We start from the raw sequence: 20,899 nt of genomic DNA, 5'->3' as shown, positions 1-20,899 counted from the left end.
TTCATGAACTTAATATTCAACCATGAATACTCTTTGTGAGTTGCCCGAGCACGTGAAATGTGTTCCCCGAGCCTTTCTCACGTCCACCTCGCTCTTTGAGGCGGCAAGGGTTTATGGAAAGCATGACAAGATGCAATTTCTACATGACCGGCTCCAGCACATACATTTTTCATACTGTAATACATAAAATATTCCACGGAATATTACTGACTGAGTTTGGTTTTACGCCGCTTTTAGCAACATTCCAGTAACATCACCGCGGGGGGACACCAGAAATGGGCTTCACACATTGCACCCATGTGGGGAATCGAACCCGGGTCTTCGGCGTGACGAGCCAACGCTTTAACCACTAGGCTACCCAACCGCCCGTCCACAGAATATTAAATGACACAACACGAATTACCCTCCTAGGCCTTTCAACTTTATCTTCCGGAAGAGAATACAGTTACTACTTGAAGATAAAGTTTAAACGTTAAGCTCGTGTCCATCCATGCATGCACGCACGTACGCACGCACGCACGAACACACACATATGCTATCGCCTGAAGTCAGGGGCAATTTAAAAAAACAATTGGTCCAAACAAGCAATCATACACTAGCATACTGATTGCAAATGCAAAGCACGTGCTTCATACAATGTCTCAAAAGCTAGGAATCTCATGGTCACGTTGGAATTTAAATTTCTACAGTTTTCTCAAATGATTTCAAATGCTACAATACAAAACATTATCTTTTGTAAACATGGCATACGGAAACTTTTAGATAATTGCAAGGTCACAATCAACGACAAAATCAACTAGATTTATCCAAAGAAGGTTTAACACTTAAAGACAAAATCAACAAGACCTATACAAAGTTAGTTACGCAATTTAACGACAAAACAGCTCGACTGAACAAAGGTTTACGAGCAACGCAATATATTATCCAACTTTGTGCCAATTCATCTTTGCACTTAGAACACACATCAGAACAAAACCGAGGTGCAATACCACCGTTGCTTGCATCGAAATGAATTTCGATTTTTTGCTCATACAAGGAAGTATGTCAAACTTCAGACAGTTCGTTTTTACCTCTGAGTTTAATCTAACCTACGCATGATAAATTGTCTTACAGTACTGGTGTTGGAGTGTTAGATAATCATCACGGATTGTTCAGGAACAGCAACGTGCAGAGAATCCAGGTGAGAACGGCACGATATTTTATACTTTTGGTGAAACTATGAATTATATATTTATAATAATGAAACCTCTGCAGCGGGTTTAATAAGCCTTGTCACAGTTGCGTCAATAGTAAGGAACAGGTGTTTAGAATTTTCATGTACAAATCAGGGGAATAAGTGTGACGTTATGATTTATGTCAGGTTAAGTCGAAGTCTGGATATCGTTTCAAAATTCAACCTTCCCTCTTTATTAATAACTCCTTCATATAAAACCTATAAAGAAAGTCGATGAGAATGTCTGTAAGGTATGTGTATGTTCAAGATGAAGTAAGTTCCGAAATCTGTGACTATTAACGTTGAGAATATGTGTAATAACGTTGAGATGATACACGCTCAAGATTGTTTCAAATGTGATGCTTCATAAGAAATATTTCTATTTCACACAGATACAAATAGAGATATGTCCATGTAAAATTTTGGAACCATATCTTGTATCAACTTTTCTTATGACATGTATCATTTATCTTATAAAAAGTGACCATTTTATAATAGTGAGTATACACACACACACACGTGTGTGTGTGTGTGTGTGTGTGTGTGTGTGTGTGTGTGTGTGTGTGCGTGTGTGTGCGTGTGTGTGTGTGTGTGTGTGTGTGTGTGTGTGTGTGTGTGTGTGTGTGTGTGTGTGTGTGTGTGTGTGTGTGTGTGTGTGTGTGTGTGTGTTATAGGTCGATCGACTTTCAAATAGATAAGCCTGAATACAGCTAGGGCAGCCCAACCCTACGTCTAGTACTTAGACGTTATCTCAGTCCTACTTGAAACCCATTTGACAACTGCTTGCTTGTTACGACTTAGCTATAATTCCCCGACAAGTCATCAATTGTCTTCAAGTTACCAACACGTGACAACCACCTGCAAACAGAGGAATGTGAAAATAAATCAGGACAGGTTTGGGAACTATTCTCTCTTTCGTTCAGTTAAAATCATGTCACAATTTACGAGGTAAAGAGGTGATAAATTCAGTTAATTATGTGTGATAGTTTATGTTGTCGATAGGATGAAATGCATTTTGTTCATTCTTATAGATGAATTAAAAATGAATGCATAAAAACTTAAGCCCAACATCGTTGGCTTCACAACAGCGGGAAACTGAATTTTAAATGTTAGATGTCAGGCGCGTAGCGAGCCATTATTTTCGTGTTAGCCCGATAGGTTGCAAAGCTTTATATTTAGATAGTATAGAGGGCTTATCCAACTTTCACAGACAAAATCATGTGTAAGCCCGGGCTTTCTTTTTATAATGGTAGCTACGCCCCTGGATGTCCCAAGTTAAAACAAAACGAAACTCGAAATCTATACGAAATAGAAAATCGGTGTAAAACCAACAAACAGGAAAGAAATGTTGAAACTCTATCAATTGTATTCCGAAATTAACTAAGTTTACAAATCAGTTCAAATCAATAAAAGAGATTACAATACCAGTATAAAATTGTGCAGCAGATGTGAAATCATTACTTTGTGTTAAAAGTCTAAATAGTGTAAACAAAATGCAGAATACAAAGGAAGTGACCTATCACAACCTTCTCACGATGCAACTCACAAAGGTGGATAAATGGATCCTCAAGGAACAATTTAATCGTAAAGAAGCAAAAGAAACGAAAAATTGTAGTTTATTCAGAGTAAGAAACATGGCTGATAACTAGGGGTGAAACGGTAAACCGCGGTATTAGTAGAACCGCAGGAGTTTGCCTTTGCTTCGGTATACCGTAATCCAATCCAAAAATTCGATTTTCGTACCGTCAGTTTATCAATCTTTTGAAAAACATTTTTAACCTTTTCTAAAATGTCCATAAATCGAATCATTTTGTCCAAATTTATCTAGGTTTGGCCCTTGTCAATTTTCTGCATTATGATCATATCTCATATACCGAACTGAAACGGACCGAACCGAAGGTCTTGTTCCGCACTACCGTTTCACCCCTACTGATAACTAGCGTCATTTCACGTGAACAGGTGCGGTCGTTGTCAACACAACTGTTGCTTTTAGGATTGCAACAACTGAATGCATTGATAACGTCGTCTGTAATCAGAAGAAATAGGCAGATGTACAGGCATGCACAAAATGGGTCAACATACGGTTATGTTGTAAACGTCTTTGGTGTGATCAGCATTTCACAGAATCGACACCAGACGTTTGGATCAGTGACATGCAGGATGCCGACAACATTCTCAATACAAAACTACTGTACCTTTGATTAGAAGCACATCGTATAGGGTCAGTGTGCGAAATAGTTTCAAAATTTTGCTAGCCAGTCGGGCTAGCTATGCCTGAAAGTTACTAGCCCTCAAAATAATTCACTAGCTCAAAATTTGAATGTATAAACTAAGCAAAAGATTGCAAAAAAGTAAAATGCCACAAAAAGCTATAAGAAAACACATGTCTGCAATATTGTGTAAATGCTCAAATGAGTCATCATTAAGCTATTAGTATGATGAACATCTTTATAAGACATAATCTTGCATGATTTAAAAGTGGATTATAACTTAACAAGTCGGAGAGTGTGATATAGTTACAAAATGACCCCCTGAAAATTCACTGGCCAGTCGTTCCAGTGACTGCGGAGATGTACTGGCCCGAGTGGATTTTTACTAGCTACGAGCTAACGGGTCAGTGGCTATTTCGCACACTGTTTCGAGTTTGCCTGAGATTAAAACATGTTCATTGTGTTTCAGGAATTCAAGAAGGATGGAGCTCAAACTTGTTTGCGTTTTACTACTGGCTTTTACGCTTTCAGCTGAAGCAGGTATGACTTTCAATAGTAACTGAGAAAATGTATAGATAACTGTCACGATAGATTCTACAAGTATTTCACATACATCTCGTTACTTCTAAATGTGTGTGAAATAATTACCATACTCAATGTGTGGAACATGTGTTGTAATTTATGGGGCATGATCAATGGCCTATAGCTATTTCATTGTTACTTCTATTTAGGACACTATCAGAATATCGAAATATGGGTTGAGGAAATCTATTAATGAACACGTTCGTGATAAAAAAGATATTTGCAATTTGTGTTATCTATTTTAGAATATCACCCGATTTCATAGACCGACATATAGCTGGAATATTGCTGAGTGGCGTTAAACAACTAACCAAAAACTTACCAATCAAAGACTTTGATGGATATCTCTATCATATTTTAGACACCGTTTGGCCATAATTTTCAAAAAGTAATAGGGCATACAGTTGCAGCTAATGAAGGGAATTAATGAAGTCTGATTCCCTGTGATAGCATCTGATATTCTTCACTTTCATTTTTAAAAGTCTCGAGTGAGTGAGTGAGTTTAGTTTTACGCCGCACTAATTAATATTCCAGCTATATGGCGGTGGCCTGTAAATAATCGAATCTCGACCAGACTATTCAGTGATCGACATCATGAGCATCTATCTTCTCTATTTGGATACGATGACATGTGTGAACGACGTCAGCGAGTCTGACCATGCGATTCCGTTAGTCGCCTCTTACGACAGGCATGGGCTACTTAAGATCAATTCTAATCCGGATCTTCACGGGTAAAATCGGTCTTGAATCGGCCACTGATAGTAAAATGACAAAATGAAAAAATTCTAAATCAGCGATGAACACCAGGTGTTCGCAAAGAGGGTAAATATTCATTTTTTGTTTTCAAACATAGATGAATATAGTAATACGATGTTCATAGTAACTAACTGTGTTTCGTATAAATGTGTAAGTGTTATGTTATTGAAAATGCAACATGATATACTCTTAAAAAAAGTAGATGATCTTTTAATTTAAGATTGCAAAACTTGGGAGACATATCGGAGTCAATCAACGTTGAAAAGAGAATAATGAATGTTTTGAGAGTGCATCACCACTTGCACTTTCTTATGACCATATATACATAGTTGTTTGTACAGTAATGGCTCTTGAAAGGTGATTGGTGTATGACGTGAAATTTGCATGTAAACGATTTTCATTTTCACACAAAAAAACCCGGCTAGAAACAAACTCTAACAACTGTGTGATGCAAGACGATTGTCAAAGTAAATGGTCTACAGTGATTTATTGACCCTTCTGAAAACCGTCAAAATCAAATTTGACATCCCATGCACATCCATCCCATGCGTTGTCAACGCTTATACTTCCTATCCAAAGTGAAAGTTCAGGTTCCCCTACTTTTCTTAAGGATAACATATCTGGTTATTCATTGTTTTATCTTTACTAAATCATAACACATGCTCATTCCTGGTTATAGGAGAAAGAGTGACACGCGCTAAAAGAGTTGACAAAGTACATATTGGACGTGACCACCATTTTCGTAGGCACAGGGCAGCAGTGGTGGCGCATATTACACACTGATGACTGAAAATAGTCTTTAGGATGTTAACCCAAAGACTGATCCAGCAGAGTTAGAGTTTACCGGATGGTTCTGATCCCGTCATAGGCACTGTACCATCCTACCCAAGACATGTTCCTATGGTAACAGCCGACCATGACAGTTTCAACTGCAACATTTAAAAATACAGTTGGACAGGAATCTAGAACGTTTAGTTACGGTAACATATAGGTCATTCAAAATGTAATGAGTTGTGACGCCATCTCGTATCTCCATTCCCAAACTGACGACGTTGAATTCGTAATCGTAGCTACACCGTTCTGGACGTGTGTAGACCTTTGCGCGACCATCCACGGTGTCCAGATATAACCTGTACACCAGTACACCTGTACTCATGACGTTGACGTGGAAAAGAATTACGGATATCTCTTGACGTTTGTCCAGGAGTTGTCTAGGAGTTGTCTTAGTGAGTGAGTGAGTTTAGTTTTACGCCGCACTCAACAATATTCCAGCTATATGGCGGCGGTCTGTAAATAATCGAGTCTGGACCAGACAATCCAGTGATCAACAGCATGAGCATCGATCTGCGCAATTGGGAACCGATGACATGTGTCAACCAAGTCAGCGAAACTGACCACCCGATCCCGTTAGTCGCCTCTTACGACAAGATAGTCGCCTTTTTATGGCAAGCACATGGGTTGCTGAAGACCTATTCTACCCCGGATCTTCACGGGTCTGTCTTAGTTGTTAATGTAACAGTTTAGTATCGATTCCGTATGTTCAATAACCAAATATGGTTGTCTTGTTCTCGTGACGTCATACGTTTACGACTTCGTGGACATGTTGCGCTGACGTCTTCAAAGACATATTATTGTGCTCTGATGACCATTAAAATGTCTGGCAACCTCTGCGTCACTCCTCCTTGATGATTTCCAACATTTCGTAGGCGTTTAGTTTCAGCCGTTGCATTGTGTAAGAGTAATTTAACGTTGAATAAAACTAATTTCTTGAGTATCTCCTTGCTAAACAATCAGTGTGTGCTGTTTACATTCAGAAACCACTTGTGTGAATACCGTGCTCGGTGTCCTCCCATTACGCAGACAGGCAGTTCGCAGACGCCTTATAACAACAACATTTACGGTTCAATGAACGGCTTAGCTCCTACCTGTGACCTACACATTATAATGGAATAATCCAAATAAAAACATAAGAAAAAATTGGAGCTATATTATTATCATATTATATTATTATGACAGATGATTGAAAAGACGTTAATTTGAATTTAATTTGCTGCAATAAGAACAGTTGATTTTCATAAACATTTCGGCGGTATCATATTGAAAACATTGTCAAAAAGACATATAAAGTAATAGGAGCATTTCAGAAATTAAAGTTCAGACTAAACAAAACAAAAACAGGTTTTCTTCAGGATTTACTTCCACCTGTCGTAGGCAACCGTACAAGCTATAAGTGAGTGAGTGAGAGTATGGTTTTAAGCCGCTTTTAGCAATATTCCAGCAATATCACGGCGGGGGGACACCAGAAATGGGCTTCACACATTGTACCCATGTGGGGAATCGAACCCAGGTCTCTGGCGTGACGAGCAAACACTTTAACCACTAGGCTACCCCACCGCCCCTATAAGTTAAGAAACTTGTACAAGACTGAGGCATACTCATCATCGTTAATTCCATCAGTCGAATGTAGAATAATCTGTCCTTAGCTATTAGAAATTTTGACTTTGCTGCATCATTTAAATCTTATAGCCAGGGGCGGTGGGGTAGCCTAGTGGTTAAAGCGTTGGCTCGTCACGCCGAAGACCCGGGTTCGATTCCCCACATGGGCACAATGTGTGAAGCCCATTTCTGGTGTCCCCCGCCGTGATATTGCTGGAATATTGCTAAAACCGGCGGAAAACCAAACTCAGTCAGTCAGTAAATCTTATAGTCATATGATAGAAAAATATTATTCACATGGAATAAGGATGTTAAATGTGTTGCACACAAGATTAAGATATATGATGAGTACACTTAATTATGATTTATTTAGAATAAATATAAAGAAACTGATGCATCATATCTCTCAAACAAAACGTTTTCTCAGTCAACTTCTGTTGTACATATCTTATTATTGGGAGAGAGCTTTTCTCAGTTTGATAACTTGTGCCCAATCCTTTTCTTGAATGAATATAATATGTTTCAATCAATAAACACAATAAAACCTTTTAGTGACAAACCTGTTTTAATATTCGATAGTAATTGATAGTAAAAACAAATTTGAGAAGAGAAGACAGATTATTATTTAAACACAACCAAGTTCTATTTAAACTCAAGCAAACCTCCCTGTAACGAACCTGTTTCAGGCTCACCCAACTCTGCTCATTTGACAGTGGACTGTTCCATTATACCCGTAGGTGTTACCCTAATTAACCTTCTACTTCAGAGTCTATCAATCGACTGTCTGTCAGATGGGTGTCTGTCAATTGGGAGATAACCCCGTGCTCCAACACGCAAACAAGCAATTTGTGCTGTAACATCCACGTGCAAATTGAAAACCATGACAAGTCGGTGAGATGTCAGCATGAATATGTATTGAAAGATGTATTTAGTCTATTCAATTTTAGAATATTCTTCTATCATTTTTATAAAGCACAGTTAGTTCCTTCCGTTAGTATATAAATGCCAACGTAAGAGAACCATAACTGCCCTAGATAACGTTCATTTCAGTTCAGACAAATCCGAATCAAAAGTTTAAGTTCAGTGGCAGGAGGCATGCCTTAGCTTTTGAGGTCTATTTTGCTGTATAAGTGGTATTCCATGCAGTTCCTTTTGTTTGCAATGCCATTTGCAAGTCAGCAGAAAAGTAAAGAGAGCAATGATGGATGCCATGATAATCTTTGAATGTTACTAAAGGTGGCTTTGCTGATAATCGTTTTTCAGACGCCATAGTCACGAACGTTGAAAAATCGACGAATCGTTATGTGGAAAATTGTTCTGGTAATTGGACATTTTTACATTTGGAGGTCATTTTGGATTTTCAAGTGGCCCATGCATTATTTATAATATCCATGTTCAGTTTCAAGTATATATCAATTCTGAAAAACATCTCCATATTTTCGCACCTTATCTGCTCCACTAGAATAATATTAAAATAAACTATGTTATTGAAATTTATTTGAAACAAAATATGCATGACGGCCGTAGTAAAGAAGATTTTATTCCGCTTATTACGTTGAATTGATACATATTAATTCAAACTGCATGAATGGTAGTGGTTTGACAAGAGAGAGACCAGTTGGGAAGGGTGCACTCACTGTTTCCCAAAAACCGGGTATTATCACTATTTAACAGAGATTCATAAACGCATGCTTATGGTAAATTTGGAATTGCACAGTGAAATATTCTTTTAGCACAGGTTTCCTAGTATTACTGGGATTATGGAAAAGGTTTTATTGTTTCTATTCGTCCCAAGTTTTCAGGACTTGAAACAGAATAACTTTGAATTAGTTCAATTCTTTTATCAAACAGGTGCCACAACTGAAAGCTCGAGCGCAACACCTTCCACAGAAGGCTCGAGTCCAGCAACTTCCACAACTGAAGGCTCGAGCGCAACACCTTCCATAGAAGGCTCGAGTCCAGCAACATCCACAACTGAAGGCTCGAGCGCACCACCTTCCGCAGAAGGCTCGAGTCCAGCAACTTCCACAACTGAAGACACGAGCGCAACACCTTCCACAACTGAAGACACGAGCGCAACACCTTCCACAACTGAAGACACGAGCACAACACCTTCCACAACTGAAGACACGAGCACAACAACTTCCACAACTGAAGACACGAGCGCAACAACTTCCACAATTGTAGGTTCGAGCGCAACACCTATCAAAACTGGAGTCTCGAAGTCAACAGGTACCACATCTAGAGTAACGAAGGCCCAAAGTACTGCAGCTAGAAAAGGTAACCCTTCTGAGTGTTTTGTTTGATAATGCCCATGGATACGAGGTTCAAGTTCCTGTAGTGAAGGGACATTCAGTTACTACATCCATACATTTCTTGTATTCGCCACATACAGGGAGTCTATTTACAGTAGAAAATAACATTTCATGATGATTTCACCTAAGAACAATATGTCATTATGACACGAGGGTCATTTGGCTACAGTCTTTGCGTCACAAAGGGATATTTCGTGAGGACATACAGTGAGGTAAATCGCTGGACAGTAAACAGCTACTGGAAGAAGTAACAGTAGTCAATACAAAATTTGGCTAAAATATACGACGTTTTAAAATATACTAAAGTGCAAATATACAAATGTTCGGTTTAAAGTTCATTTTGGTACACTGTAGGATATAATCTGGCAATAAGGCCTAGATACATCCTGTTGCTTCAAGGGCACGCCAAACGTCATAAATATGCGCGGATGAAAATTCAGTTTAGTAAGTCACAGACGTATGGTCGAACATGGCCGACACCTATATGTTTTATGCAAGTAGCTTGTCCTGATTCGCTCGAGAACAATCGCGTAGAGTAGACATACGTCGAGAACTCGTATCTTTGGTAACTCCACTTAAGTATCTGTAACCGGAAGTCGCAGTTCGAAATCCAATATACAGACGCGATAGGGTTTCTTGCAATGAGACCAATATCTACCAAGAAAGGTGCATCTGTTGTGGTGTTTAATTGCACTGATTAAATATGGGTGACTATTTCGAGACTTCCCATGTTAGAATTGGTCTTGAGCAACCCATGCTTGTCGTAAGAGGTGACTAAAGAGAGCGGGTGGTCAGGCTCGCTGACGTAGTTGACACATATCGCAATTGTGCAGATCGCAATTCATGGTGTTGATCACTGGATTGTCTGGTCCAGACTCGATTAATTACAGACCGCAGCCATACAGTTGGAATATTGCTGAGTGCGGCGTTAAACAACAAACAAACAAAGTTTAACTTGCTAACACAATAACTTTCACGTTCTCTGCCTTGAATTGTTTTTCTGCAGTCAGTTATTTTGTTGGTGTACTTTCCTGTAATGGTATTTGCTTTTTCATTTAAATCGTGACATTTACCAATATGTCTCCTGATAATGAAACCTTTCTTTCGCTAAGGATAGTAACACAGAATTATTATGGTTCTTGGAATGTAAGTCTTCCGTGAACATTTTATGGACAGTTACATGCGTGGTGACTGAATCTTACTGAACTGACCTGTCCATTTCTTTCATAGCTTCTAATTCCTGCTTTATATGTCGTATTAACTGAACTGTTACATTAGAATGTGAAAGGTAAAGCAAGATGTGCCAGTCATTCACACTTTTCCTGTCTTCATTACTAACTTTTGAGACGCTTATTACTTTTGAATTGTGATTTCATTTGTGCTTTTAAAATTGACGGGTGAGTATGTCGTTAAAACAATTCCGGAAAAACGTTTCACAAATATCCTTAATGCGAGGCTCGCAGAGTTCGTAGAAACACATGCATTCGGTGAAGCAAGAACATTTGCGAGTACAACGATTGTTAACAAATGGTTAAAATGAAATATATTCGTGGATGATTTTCTGGTTGCAGAAACGCCCACTACAGCACCCCAAAAAGACAACAAACCACAACTTGGTAAGTGTTTTTATGAATCGTTCTCTTCAATCAAAACAGTTTGCTCTAACAAACATTTGTGGACGTTTCTTTACACTGAAGTCAATATGCTCAAAAACATTCATTATGACTTATTCATTATTTAAAATATAGAATGTCATATCCCGTCAATATTAAAGTCATACGACCATGTTATGCTTAGTTTACGAATATACTTGCATGTGGCGATTCATCCATCTTTAGCAGAACAAGAACACGAACGGTTCAAATCGTTGGACTGTTGCATTTCTGATCAAATATATAGCAACAGTTGACGAAAGTCTTTTTTTCGTATTTCTTAGACGAAATAAAATACATGGTTTGCAAAATTCGGGATTAGATAACTTCAAAGATTCGTGCATTGGCTTATGGAGGACATTCATTTAAAACGTGCTTATCATCTTCTGGACATTTAGAGAGCAAGTTGAGAAAGCCTTGATTGCAAACATTACAATTACCCCTGAGTACGTTTTAAACACAACATGTAATTACGTCATCTTCTAAATTTCAACCAAGCATGTCTATAATTAAGCACATCAATAGTTTTGACATACGATTCAAACTGAAGTTCTGATTTCATGGCTGATTAAAAATAAACATGGGATTTTTTTATCTGGGAAACGACTGCCACAATCAGGAAATGCGTTGTCTAAAGACAACAAAACGTTTCTTCATTACCAACTTCCTGAGATATCCAAGCATGTCAGAAGCCGTAATCTAACAGCAGATTTGTGATTTGAGATTTGAGATCTCCACTTTAAGTATTTCCTATCGCAGGTGTCAGATAGAATTCGATAACAATATTTAGTACTTATGACATAATATTTTGTAAAGGGTGTATATTTTTCACGTTTATTCAATGCAGGAAGCATACAATGTAGCCCATAATGCAGGCACTGTTCGATTGTTCTGCCGGGCTCCAAACACTATCAACATGGTAGTTCTTTTGTATTTTGATGGTTAATTTTAACTTTCTTTCTCCGCAGAGACAGCGCAGTTCAAGATAGAACTTATGGTAAAAGTGAATGCAAGCTTCGATGATTTGCTGCAGAACGCCTCATCTGAATTGTATAAAAACCACGCCAGCGAGTTCAAGGAAAAGGTACCAATTAGAACATGTGAAGTGATAAGTCATATGCGTTATACACATCTGTAAATTCAATAGCATATTATATTGACCCACAAACAAACCGAATCGGTGTTACCCCTTTATTACCGCGAATGGAATGTTATAACATGGAAAGACAAATGTTTGGATGTATGATTACAATCAACAGTCAAAAACAAACAAAACAAAGGGAGGGATCGTCACAAACATAAGTTCATTCAGTCAGTAGAAAGTGTGTACACGTCGCGCATTGATGCAGGCCTGAAACCTTAGCCTCACTGGGGCCACTTAACATTGATGAAAGTCCAGGAAAGATCTTTCAATATTGGAAGGATTTGGCGGAGTTCCTGGAGCTTTATTGTATCACATTACGTGTTCAGTGGGTGACAAATCAGGGGTTCCTGTATGCCAGTGTAACGCATTCACATTGTTCTGATTAATATATTACCTTACAACTCAAGTTGAAATGTCATTCTAGGGCTGTTCTGTTGCAAAAGGGTAAAACGGCCATTTGTAAAATTTCATTTCGGTACCTCATAGCATCCACGTTCCCCTCAATCACGATCATTGCCGTCCTTGCTGCAGATGTTATCTGACCCAAGATCATAGCATCCCCACCTCCAAAAATATCCCCTTCCAGAAAACATGGCTTGATGTGCGCAGGTAGACACGTGTCCCACCATCAGCTCGGCGAAGAAGGAAACGTGACACATTAGTGAAGAGAACTCATCTCCACTCACGTGCTCCCTATCGCTGTTCCACTGGAAACGTCGATGTCGATGTTCTGGCGTCAGAATCGCCCGTTGGGCTCGGCGTCTGGCACGAATGCCGTGGATGCGTAGACGTTGTCGAACTGTTCTTGCAGACATGGTACGGGCTCTAAGGGTTGTTGACTGGAACCTGTGTCGAAGGTGATTCGTTCAAATATATCGTCTTGACGTTGGGTTGGTTACTGGTGGGCGGCCACTATGAGGACGGTATATAACTTGATGGTGTTGCTGCAAACGTCACCACCAGTGCCAATATGTGTTTCGATGGACGTTGGATCGACGAGCAACAGCACGCTGCGTTGTACCAGACTGTAGCATACTGTAAATCTCATGTAGATCTCCATCTGTCATCTTCTCTAAGGCGTGGCATGTCGAACTTCTTTCAGAACGCTGAATAGTTCTTTCCTGACTTCCACACTTTAAACTGCATTGAGTGAAAACTTCACTCACAAGATTACCATTGAAACAAGTTTTGCCGCTGAGTATATATTGCATTGTCAGGGCCATATACATGGCCTCCATCAGACGTTTTGTAGAATCATTATAATAGAGCAACAAATGTAAGAAACTGATTGTGTTAGATAAGAGTGGGCTAATCCTCGAAACATTACGCGGTGGGGTAGCCTAGTGGTTAAAGCGTTGGCTCGTCACGCCGAAGGCCCGGGTTCGATTTCCCACATGGGCACAATGTGTTAAGCCCATTTCTGGTGTCCCCCGCCGTGATATTGCTGGAATATTGCTAAAAGCGGCGTAAAACTAAACTCAGTCAGTCAGTCAGTCGAAACATTACGTTTTTCTTCTTCGCTGAATACAAATACACTGAAGTATAAAAGTACACACAAAACAGTGAATAGTTTATAAAGTGTTCGATTGTGACTTAGAAGTCCCAAATGTTGTGTATTTGGTTTCCTGAAAGTAATCCCAGGTGTGTACTTTCTTTTGTACGTCAGTTTTAAGCACATCAGTTTTTGCGACATCTTCAGTTTTTGTACGTCAGTTTTAAGCACATCAGTCTTTGCGACATCTTCAGTTTTTGTACGTCAGTTTTAAGCACATCAGTCTTTGCGACATCTTCAGCTTATGTTGGGGGTGAAACTGTACGCTCTTACCACTGTACGTTACGTATCGTGGTACAAGGCTTTCGGTTCGGTCCGTCCTTTCGTTTCGGTATGTGAGATATGATGAAAATGCATAATATTGACAAGAGATTGAAAAAATAACCATAATCTTTGTTATTTTGCATGAACAAAACTGAGTGTCCTTTTTGTGATTGGGTAGAAATGACCGTACAAAAACCGAAAATATTTGGATTGCATTACGATATACCGAACCGAAGGCAAAATACCGCGTTATACCGTTTCACCCCTAGCTTTTGTGCGTTACTTGTAAGCACATCAGTCCTTGCGACATCTTCAGGAATCTATTCTATAACATATGATTTATCTTCCAACTGAAACATTTCATGGAGAGCGAAAAAGATTCTGAGAGTACTAATGGGAAGTACCATCCTAGTCCCGTTGATGACTATATCATTCATCATACGCTAGACAAATACTGACTCAGTTGATAATCATATATATAACTTTTGTAATAAGTCCTATTGTGTTCCTCGCTTGTCTACCCGTGAAGATCGGGGTTAGAATATTGATCTTCAGTAACCCATGCTTGTCGTAAGAGGCGACAAACGGGATCGGGGGTCAGGCTTGCTGACTTGGTTGACACATGTCATCGGTTCCCAATTGCGCAGGACGATGCTCATGCTGTTGATGATTGGATTGTCTGGTCCAGACTCGATTTATTTACAGACCGCCGCCATATAGCTATAATATTGCTGAGTGCGGCGTAAAACGAAACTCACTCACTCAGCCCATGGATAATAGAAACGGTTCACGGATATCAGCAAATGAACTGAGATATCGAGGATATGTAATGGTACCTACAAAATACACTTAATCGCTGAACACCACCCTTAAATGTTATATTCATTGTCATCTAGTTCAAGGTCATTTTATTCTCAGCAGGGGAACATTGTGTTTATGTCACTGCAAGTAATATTCATAAATACCTGCTTTATTTTTTTCTATGTATGGTAAATGTACGCCTTAGTGTTTTCAATTTCAAGAAAAAACTTATTCATGTTGGCATTTCTGAAAGAAACATGACTGTTTTTCAGTGGACACAGTTCAGGAATAAAGCTGAGCATAATAAACACACGTAATGAAACACTTACCGCAAATATATTCGAGGAAACCTTTACACCGATGGCCCAGATTGTGATCATGTCGCGTCGTCTGCTCGAAGAACAACAGCGTATTCAAGGAAAAGCTAACAGTTAAGAGTAGCGTCCCTTGAATAAAATTTCCGCGATGCTACCCGACGTTGGGCCAACGTCGGGCCAACGTACGAAATCCGACTGCGACGTTGCCAACCATTGTCAACGTTGGGCCACCGTCGGAAAGCTATCTGGGACGCCTCTGTAGTTTGGGCCAGTCCCTCATTATTTCTGGTTGAAAACATTGTTTGGTAGATTCTTCTATACATTATACTTTTGTTCTAGATGATGCCAGTGTACGAAAACATACCTGGGTTCTTGTATGTCGAAGTAACTGGGTTCTCGTAAGTATCGCATTTGATTTCTTACAACGTCCTTCACTGCGGAGTAAACATGTATGGGTACGCCTCTCTGCCTTCTGCCGTCGGTAAAAATACCGGTTTCTTTCGTTTATTTATATATGATGATTCCAAGGAAGGTCCGGTGTGGTTGTGACATTATGTACCAAGTGCTGTCAGTGTTCGTTGGCTCTACTAATTCTGAACTGGGAGCCGGAGAGACGGTGTAGTTGGTATCCTATTCGTCAATACAGGTAACCTGACAGTTGACATGTTTAGGACATAGGCTATCTCCGTGTGATTAACACTTTCATCTACACGCCCCAGGTATAAATAACACCCACCATTGAGTTATTCTTGGTTACCGTGAGGTTTGAGAACAAGTTTTGATACTTGTATTGACAATATGTTTTATACCAATGCTTACGTGACACAGAAAATACATATTTTACAGTGAAGGGTCCATTATTGTCCATCACAAGGTAATCATCAAGCCTGATGCAGAAAACGGTAAAGAAGATTTATATAGGATAATCCAAACAAAGATGAATATCTTGACCATTTTCAACCGACCCGTGGAACTCAACGACATCGGCTTCAAATCACGTAGGTTTTTTTCTTCTACACCATACTGTCTTTCTGGTGTACCTTCTCATCTGATCTCACCAACAAGACCTACCTATTCCACGAGGGGCGGTGGGGTAGTCTAGTGATTAAAGCATTAGCTCGTCACACCGAAAACCCGGGTTGGATTCCCCACATGAATACAATGTGTGAAACCCATTTCTAGTGTCCCCCGCCTTGATATTGGTGGAATACTGCTGAAAGCTGTGTAAAACTACATTCACTCACACACTCTACCAACGTTATCCCGACCATTCTTGGTGATACTTAAAAATTACTGTCACTCCTAATTTGATCTGAACTGTAAATACAAAAGCAATTAACTACATGTATTAGTGATATATATTTCTGAATAATTTTAAAAAGAACGTTTTTTTTATAATTTCAATTAGTTAGAATATACTGATCTTTTGAAATGGTGTGATGTTTCCTTTGCTTTAGTACCTTGGAGATCAATTTCTTGAGAGAGAGTGAGCGAGAGAGAGAGCGAGAGAGAGAGAGAGAGAGAAAGAGAGAGAGAGAGAGAGAGATGCATTGAACTCTTTCATACATGTTAATATTGTCTATTTCAGTCTTGGACACTATTAAAGATAATTGCAAAGCTGGAGGTATATGCCTCAAAGGTTTTACGTGTAAAAATGGCAACACTTCAAGTACGACATGTCAATCTCCATGTACACCGGTTGACTGTCACCGGGGTACTTGTTACGTCAACACGGATGGAAAACCTACATGCAAGTACGTAGTTCCCCATAACAACACCTAGCCCTCACATACCTGCAGTATCTCTGAAAACGACGTTAAATACACAAAGAATACAAATACACCTGTGAATACTCTGGATTCAAACGGAATCCCCGTGCGCCATGCTTGTCGAAATAACCGACACAGTGTGGATCGTTGCTCATCCTATCGACCACTGGTTTGCCTGGTCCGGATTCCATTTTTGCAGGTCACTGTGATATAACTGGACATTGCTGAGTGAGGCTAAATAATATTCAAGCATAGCAAATACTAGCATCTCTTGTTCAAATTGGTAACTAAGCTATCATTTTCTTGGATATTTGTATTCATTCAACTACTTATAAAATAATTATTTCTGTTGGCCTTGTTATGCTATTAAGTACTGTGCGGAATTTTACTGTAAAATACGATTAATAGGAATGTCTGGGATTATTATTTCTTTATCGATCACGACGTACAACCATTCAACTATAACAAGGGGCGGTGGGGTACCTTAGTGGTTAAAGCGTTTGCTCGGGTTCGAGTCTCCACATGGGCACAATTTGTGAAGCCCATTTCTGGAGTCCCCCGCCGTGATATTGCTGAAATATTACTAAAGGTGGCGTAAAATCCAATTATAATACTTGGATAGAGTTCAATAAATAATCGGAACAGCGGGTTAAACAAAGGTCTTTTTCTGTTTTTCGTTTTCAAGAGTGTACACGACAATTGAGAAACTATGTCCATCTTCCATCCAAAGTCGGGAACTGCCTACATGTAGTAAGGTTTATCATTTGAAATGAAGTTACACATCATGTAAGGGTAGATAGATTCAAATTAGTGTTACAATCAAAATAGAACTATATTAAACGACATAATCACAACCAGCTATTTAGACAAAGCACACTTATATTCTTATATATATACCTTGTTATAGATTATACGTATAAGGTACATGTTTTCAGATGCAATTCATCGGACGATGTCGTGTACGGTGGTGACAAATGCGACGTACAGGGAACACGAATGTCCATGGGCACGGGGGGACATCGCTGGCATAGCTGGTGGAGTGGGGGGAGGAGCGATCCTGCTGCTCTCCATTGCCCTAGGTTGCATGTGCTGTTCAAGAAGAAAGGGGGAAGAATCCTGAGAAGGATATGTACGTATTGCGACATTTGTTCGAATCCCTGTTCATGGTTCACGATTTGTCAGCACCAAACCTATGGTTTCATCAAAGTTCTAAATATCTTCATTCTGTAATCCTATCGGGCTTCAAACTCTACTCCGCTCCACTCCACCCCATCCCCGACCACAAAACAACCAACCACTCCTAACCCAAAAGATTCGAAGCCTGACCTTCAGGTTGAGGAGCGGATTCCCCGACCAGAAATATATGATAAAAGCAAGAAAATATATCTAATTATAGGATAATTATATAGCGCACATATCCACGCAGCTAGTACAGACGCTGTTTTTTCCCCTCGATCATTGGATGTTAATGTCAATAGCACATCGTATTATCAATCTCAACTCCCTGGTGATCATAGACCTCTTGCAGCCACTAGGCGCACCGAGTTAATGTCACTTTCTCATCCTAATGAGGTACCCATTCACAGCTGGGTGGACTGGGACACATAGTCACAGTACTGTGTCCAAGTTCACTGCACGTTGCTGTACCCGCAACTAGGTGTTTGCATGTATTCATGTGGCCACCATCTGGTCATATACCAACGGATTCGTGGGTTCTTTTAAGTGCACAGGGTTGTGTACTGTACACTACGGGTTGTGACAACACTGAAAGAGTCTGCACACAAAGTTGACTCCAGGTTTTCAAGCTCGTTGAATCACTAGCCTGGCGCCTCAGACAGCTCGCCCACCATTCCCCACAGCTTACATAGACATACATAATAAGCGTTGTCTACCATTTTCAGAGTTATATAGTTCGTGCAATGGACTCCCCAGGATGGTTCCCCTAAGTCGGAGCGCTATAAATAGAGACCTAGACTGATGAATTAATATATATTTATTATTATCAGCAATGCCCCACATGGGTACAATATGTATTTAGCCCATTTTTGGTTTCCTCCGCTGGATGATGCGGGAATATTGCTAAAAGCGGCATAAAACTAGACTCACTCACTAATTTCAATGGTAGTTTGAGGTGAAGTGGTATTCATTTCCCCGAGGATACCGTAGGTCAGTGTTGCTGATAGAGTCGTTGTCCACGCAAACATGTCTTGTGGGACGTCACACAACACGTCATCGCGTTGTCCAAAACCTCACGATGGGGTTTGTTGTTGATTACCTCGCAAAATGAGTTAATTGGGGAACCCGTGAAGATCAGGGGTTGCATTGGTCTTCAGCTACCCATGCCTGTAGTAAGAGTCGACTAATGGTATCATGTGGTCAGGCTCGCTAATTTGGTTGACACATGTCATCGTATCCCTATTGCGTAGAACGATACTCGTAATGTTGATCGCTGGATTGTCTGGTCCAGACTCGAATATGTGGGGGAATTGAACCTGGGTCATCGGCGTGACGAGCCAACGCTTTAACGACTAGGCTACCCCGCCGCCCCTTTTCATAGAGAGTGAAACCGAGTTAAAGTACACTGGCTTTGAATGGCGCTCAAACACTGTTTATACTACTCATTTGTCTTCAGAAACTCCAACATGACAACCGGGAAATAAATTTCTGCACAAAGGTACCATCAATGTATAAACATGCCATGAAACGTCCTTTTGAGTCTGACACGTCACTTCTCATTATACCATTTGTAACTACTCGCCTCTTTCCGTGACCTACAAGAAGTCTTGTACCCCCTATCGTACGCCATTATTGCCAAGAATCGTATATCAAATAGCTCGTAGTAAAACGCATTTCGAAGCATGAAAATGGCGGCACCGTTGAACTTTGAAACTTCGCTAACTATCCAAAGCACACTTTAAACATAAACTTTGAGCTAAAGGATCAGAAACTTTCAACACAGAAACATACTTACAAAGGGAATGACTGTATAGTTGTTTTGTCCACGGGATATAGCTATATAGGATATTCTGCCATGGTTGGACATGCAGAGGTACTAGTACTAGACTATTTTCATCTCCCTGTCCGTTTGCGCTTAGACAGGGCCTAGTCGTAACCATGGCCACGAGAAGGGTACGAGGCGCCATCAGGCTTGCCGGATGACACGAGTAGTTACGAATGCTCATTCTACACCATATCAAATACAGGGCAAACGAAGACGAAGTAGCTCTGTCGGAGCGGATGGAGCGAGATATCTACAGCCACAGACAGCCTGGTCAGTTCAACTACGGTGCGGACATCAAGGACGAGTATCGGTATACCGGTCGGAAGGACGAGGGACGAGGATATGAGGAGGTAGGTTTGTACAGGACGAGGCGGAGAGGAACAATCATCACAAGAATGTTCAGCTATGAAATAATTAACGTGGGAATCAAATGCTTCATCTTCTTTAGGCTTATTAGGATTTAAAAGTGATTTAAAATAGTAAATAAAAACATCAGCTGATATTGGAAAATGTTCGTTTTTTCTTCGAAAAGAGCGTTTTAAAATGTTCCAAAATTCACAGCTGGGTGGACTGGGACATATAGTCACAGTACTTTGTCACAGTTTACTACACGTTGCTGTACCCGCAACTAGGTGTTTGCACATATTCATGTGGCCACCATCTGGTTATTTACCAACGGATTCGCGGGTTCTTTTAAGTGCACAGGGTTGTATACTGTACACTAGGGGTTGTGACAACACTGAAAGAGTCTGCACACAAAGTTGACTCCAGGTTTTTACACCCGGTCACCTCAAGCTCGTTGATTCACTAGCCTGGCGCCTCAGACAGCTCGCCCACCATTCCCCATATCTTACATAGACACACATAATAAGCGTTGTCTACCATTT

At 40.0% G+C, this 20,899-nt stretch overlaps 1 protein-coding gene across 8 annotated transcripts; it reads left to right on the top strand.

The window, feature by feature from the left end:
* Positions 1-1,096: 1,096 nt before the first annotated feature.
* LOC124256325 (mucin-17-like) lies at positions 1,097-20,357 on the top strand. Of its 8 annotated transcripts, none has more exons than XM_046690302.1 (9): positions 1,097-1,180; positions 3,893-3,963; positions 9,049-9,429; positions 12,133-12,248; positions 15,582-15,640; positions 16,089-16,240; positions 16,831-16,996; positions 17,947-18,140; positions 20,215-20,357. In XM_046690302.1, the coding sequence occupies exons 2-9, from the start codon at positions 3,906-3,908 to the stop codon at positions 20,232-20,234; spliced, it is 1,146 nt and encodes a 381-aa protein (XP_046546258.1). In that variant the 5' UTR covers positions 1,097-1,180; positions 3,893-3,905; the 3' UTR covers positions 20,235-20,357. The 8 variants fall into 8 exon arrangements, with proteins under 8 accessions (XP_046546258.1, XP_046546264.1, XP_046546262.1 ...); XM_046690308.1 differs by having other exon boundaries at positions 3,893-3,966; positions 9,343-9,429; XM_046690306.1 differs by having other exon boundaries at positions 3,893-3,966; positions 9,313-9,429.
* Positions 20,358-20,899: the final 542 nt, after the last annotated feature.

Source organism: Haliotis rubra, unplaced genomic scaffold, assembly GCF_003918875.1.
Source record: "Haliotis rubra isolate DU_JTF1 unplaced genomic scaffold, ASM391887v1 Scf624, whole genome shotgun sequence".
NCBI lineage: Eukaryota > Metazoa > Mollusca > Gastropoda > Lepetellida > Haliotidae > Haliotis > Haliotis rubra.
The sequence above is the reverse complement of the archived record's forward strand: the minus strand, read 5'-3'. Positions and strand labels throughout refer to the sequence as shown.

Excerpts from the sequence above, each read along its gene's own strand:
- LOC124256325 (XM_046690302.1), top strand. The coding sequence starts at position 3,906 with ATGGAGCTCAAACTTGTTTGCGTTTTACTACTGGCTTTTACGCTTTCA. Across the intron at positions 3,964-9,048 it reads TACGCTTTCAGCTGAAGCAG|GTGCCACAACTGAAAGCTCG; the intron begins GTATGACTTTCA and ends TTTATCAAACAG. Across the intron at positions 16,241-16,830 it reads CGACATCGGCTTCAAATCAC|TCTTGGACACTATTAAAGAT; the intron begins GTAGGTTTTTTT and ends TGTCTATTTCAG.